The sequence below is a fragment of the Borostomias antarcticus genome (genome assembly GCF_949987555.1).
Source record: "Borostomias antarcticus genome assembly, chromosome: 26".
NCBI lineage: Eukaryota > Metazoa > Chordata > Actinopteri > Stomiiformes > Stomiidae > Borostomias > Borostomias antarcticus.
The window spans coordinates 7063117-7068116 of NC_140259.1; the positions used below are offsets into that span (position 1 = coordinate 7063117).

Consider the following 5000-nt stretch of genomic DNA (forward strand, 5'->3'; position numbering starts at 1 on the left):
TGTTATAGAACACAGGAGACTGGTCAGGTGACCTAGTGTTATAGAACACAGGAGACTGGTCAGGTGACCTAGTGTTATAGAACACAGGAGATAGTCCTGCTTCCTGGTCAGGTGACCTAGTGTTATAGAACACAGGAGACAGTCCTGCTTCCTGGTCAGGTGACCTAGTGTTGTAGAGAACACAGGAGACAGACAGGCCTACTTCCTGGTCAGGTGACCCAGCGTTGTATAGCGGAACACACAGCACACAGCACACTTCCAAAACCACCCACCCCATTATGAATCCTGTAATTTCAGCAGGACCCTGCTCTCAGTAAAGACCAGCCCTGGGAGAGAGAAACGCAGAAAGGGATGAGAGAGAGAGAGAGAGAGAGAGACAGGAAGACGAAACGGGAGCGAAGGGGAAAAGTCCAGCACTGCAATGGGAGGGTCACTCAACACGGGCGCTCTGCCACGCCCTCTTACCCCTCGCCTAAGCCCCCTGAACGAGGGGATCCTGGGCCTGGCCGTCCGCATCTCCGACAGGCAGTACGCCAGCGGGTCGCTGGCGAACCTGGGGCGCGGGGCGTGGCCGGGGTGAGGGTGGGGGCGGGGAGGCGGAGGGGAGGAGGGGGGAGACTGGGGGGGGGGGGGGGGGGGGGGGAGAGGGGAGGGGAGGTCAGTAGAGGGTCTAGTGTGGCGCTGAGAAAGACCTGAACAGGGTTAATGATCAACGCGCACCACTGGGGGGGTCAGGGTTCAGCTGGTGTGTCGCACTGCGTTTAGAACGGTTCTAGAGCACGCACGCGCGCACACGCACACACACACACACGCACACACACACACACACACGCGCACACACACACAGCAGCTGAGTTACTGGGTTCATAGACCTGCCAGACTGTTATAGGAAACAAACACACACAGAGACACAGAACCACAGACACACATAGAACCACAGACACACTGAGACACATAGAACCACAGACACACTGAGACACATAGAACCACAGACACACTGAGACACATAGAACCACAGACACACTGAGACACATAGAACCACAGAGCCACAGACACACAGAACCACAGACACACTGAGACACATAGAACCACAGAGCCACCGAGACACATAGAACCACAGACACACTGACACACATAGAACCATAGACACACTGAGACACATAGAACCACAGAGCCACAGACACACAGAACCACAGACACACTGAGACACATAGAACCACAGAGCCACCGAGACACATAGAACCACAGACACACTGACACACATAGAACCATAGACACACTGAGACACATAGAACCACAGACACACTGAGACACATAGAACCACAGACACACTGAGACACATAGAACCACAGACACACTGAGACACATAGAACCACAGACACACAGACACATAGAACCACAGACACACTGAGACACACAGAACCACAGACACACTGAGACACACAGAACCACAGACACACTGAGACACACAGAACCACAGACACACGGACACGTCTGTAGAGCATCCACACACATGAGGAACCAGGGTCAACAGGAAGTCAGCTGTTCCGCCTCTTCCCCTGTCGACCAATGAGAGGTCCAGGCGGGCGGGTGTGTGATGTCACAGCGCCTCACCTTGGGCTTCTTGCCGAACAGCCAGAGTTTGTTCTTGGCCCTGCTCACGCCCAGCGGGGGTCGGGGGTCGCCCTTGCCTTCGCCGGCGGCCCGCGGCGTGCTGATGGTGCCGTCCGACCCGGTCCTCTGGATGTTCTGGCTGAAGTCCTCGAACGGGAAGTCCCCCGGCGGGTCGAAGCCCGACTTGAAGGACTCCACGACTATGGCCGAGTCCTGAGAGAGCGGAGAGAGGTCACATGATAAACATGGGTTAGGGATTTAAAGCAATCATTTGCCAGCTAAATGGTTTGACTGCAAATTTGAAAGATTTTGTAACTCTTATACTGCCCTGAAGTGAAGCTACTTTGTTTCTTGTTATATTTTGTTGTTTTTAAGAGAAAATGATTGAATAAAATGCTGAAATAGTATTGCGACAATTTTGTAAATACTTATTTTAAAAAATAAGTTAACCAATATCGATCCAGCGATCCTCATAATATTGGTTAACCATAATTGCTAGATTAATTGTTTGAAAAATAGTCATTAGGTGCAGCTCTAGCTATGTACTGTATGTGTGTGTGTGTGTGTGTGTGTGTGTGTGTGTGTGCGTGTGTGTGTGTGTGTGTGTGTGTACTTTGCGCTGGTCCACAGCCTTGGCGGCGATCACCATGCCGTCCAGACACTTGGAGATGATGGGCAGGACCCTCCTCTCCACCTCGGCGAAGGTCCGGTATGTCTCCCCCAGCCTCACCGTCCGCCGCTCGTCCATGTCCTGCAGGTTCTGCACCAGAACACAGAACCGGTGGAACCGCCTCAAACACAGGTTCTGCACCACGCTACACAGAACCGGTGGAACCGCCTAAAACACAGTTCTACACCCCGCTACACAGAACTGGTGGAACCGCCTCAAACACAGGTTCTGCACCACACTACACAGAACTGGTGGAACCGCCTTAAACACAGGTTCTGCACCAGAACACAGAACTGGTGGAACCGCCTCAAACACAGGTTCTGCACCACACTACACAGAACTGGTGGAACCGCCTCAAACACAGGTTCTGCACCACACTACACAGAACTGGTGGAACCGCCTCAAACACAGGTTCTGCACCACACTACACAGAACTGGTGGAACCGCCTCAAACACAGGTTCTGCACCCCGCTACACAGAACCAGTGGAACCGCCTCAAACACAGGTTCTGCACCATAAAACACAGGACCGGAGGAGCCGCCCAATCACAGAGCAGGATGGATGGATGGAGGGGTAGATAGATAGACTGTTTTGGTCTCCACACATCAATCACAGCCCTAGCGCCTGTGTCTCGCTGGTCAGGGGGAACCTACCTTGAAGATCTGGGGGATGGCGTTGTTGAAGTGTTTCCACTGCTCTCCGTTAAAGTTCTGGAGCTGAGCCGCATACTCGTTCTTACACTCGTCTGCCATGTGGGTGCGCAGGTACAGCTGGGACTTGGACTGCGGGGGTGGGAGGGGGGCAACCGGGGGTTAACCTCAGAGAGAGACCACCCCTCGCAGGCCAGAGGGAGGACGTCTTAGGCCTAACTGCTTTTAAACATTAGGCCTACGTCTATTTTATTATCTTATCGTGAATACTGGTAGGCTACCTATTTAAAACAGCATAGGCTACTTAGATTATCGAAAAAAGTCTGATAATTCTAATGAACACATCAATTTTGGTGGTTTATTACATAATGCACCAAATTATGAAATTTTCTTCATAAAAAAGTGCAACAACCGCATTCTGTAATAACCCAGGCAATATGTAACAACTTATTACAAAATGCGTCAAAGTTTATTACATATTGCGTTCAAGGATGTTATTACATAATGCGGCAGATTATTACAAAATGCGGCGTTCTTACATAATGAAGTGAAAAATTATTACATTATTACATATTGCACGATTATTACATAATGCGGCGCTACAAGACCCAGGATGTAGTAGGACATCCTGGTATTTTTTGCCATACTGCATGTGGCGTACTATGTAATAGGACCTACAACATTCTTATCTGGCATACTATCTAGTATGGAAGTACGCGACTCGGCAGGCAGCCTCAGCACTCACCTTCTCCACCTCAGACTTGGTGGCGTTGATGTCGTTGTCCAGCCTCTCGTAGCTCAGCTGCCATTTCTCCGCCTCCTTGCACTCTCGCTCAAACTTCTTCTTACTCTGAGAGACGGAGAGCAGGTTTGAGGAGGTAGGTGACCGTCTAGACAATCTACGGGCAACAGTCTACGACCGTCTACGGGAGTCTTAAAGTCGTTTACAGGAGTCTACTTTACAGGAGTCCAATTGCATTTGCAATAGTCTACATGAGTCCTCAGGGCCTCCGTAGATAGGCAAGAGTTCTCGATAATACTTTTCTACAGTAGAGTTCACCGGTCAGCGAACTAGAGCAGATTAACTGAAAGAGGAGAGCAGTCAATGAAGTCAGAGAGAGAGAATGACAGAGAGAAAGGAGATATATAGAGAGGGAGAGAGAGAGGGGACAGAACGAGGGAGAGAGAGAGAGACGGACATCTCCTTCCTTCCTGCCAAGACATCTGGCTTCCATTAGGAGACAGCATAACAGGAGGAATACTCACCCTGTAATGTGAATACCTAACGCATTACAACACCACCACCAGTACACCACACCACTGGCTGGATCACACTACCAGCTGTGTCACAACAGCAGATATATCACAACACCAAATATAACCCCAGATATAAGACCAGTTATATCACAATACCACACTAGCTATCTCACACCACCAGCTAAATCACACAACCAGCTAAATCACATCATTGGCTGTATCACACGCCAAGCTATATCACATCACCAGATATATCACATCACCAGATATATCACACCACCAAATATAATCCCAGATATATCACACCACCAAATATAACCCCAGATATATCACACCACCCAGATATATCACACCACCCAGATATATCACACCACCCAGATATATCACACCACCAGATATATCACACCACCAGATATATCACACTACCAGATATATCACACCACCCAGATATATCACAACACCAAATATAACCCCAGATATATCACAACACCAAATATAACCCCAGATATATCACAACACCAAATATAACATCAGATATCACACCACTAGTTATATCACAACACCAAATATAACATCAGATATATCACTACACTAGATATATCACACCACCAGTTCTATGACACCATATATATCACACTACCAGATAGATCACACCACAAGTTCTGTAATGACACCAGATATATCACAACACTAACTATATCAACACAAGATATAAGACCAGTTACATCACAATACCACACCAGCTGTATCACACCACCAGCTGTATCACACCACCAGCTGTATCACACCACCAGCTGTATCACACCACC

General features: G+C 49.0%; 1 protein-coding gene across 3 annotated transcripts in view; it reads right to left on the bottom strand.

The window, feature by feature from the left end:
- The window catches only part of fnbp1l (formin binding protein 1-like), a 37205-nt gene that overhangs the window by 8560 nt on the left and 23645 nt on the right, over positions 1-5000 (bottom strand). For all 3 annotated transcript variants that reach the window (XR_014631042.1, XR_014631043.1, XM_084459030.1), the window contains exons 6-9: positions 3680-3784; positions 2938-3066; positions 2228-2374; positions 1615-1827 (exon numbers count right to left, since the gene is read on the bottom strand). Coding sequence is in view for 1 of the 3 variants with exons in the window: in XM_084459030.1 (XP_084315156.1) it covers positions 1615-1827; positions 2228-2374; positions 2938-3066; positions 3680-3784 (594 nt within the window). In the remaining 2 variants the exon portion in view is untranslated. The remainder of the gene's footprint in view (positions 1-1614; positions 1828-2227; positions 2375-2937; positions 3067-3679; positions 3785-5000) is intronic.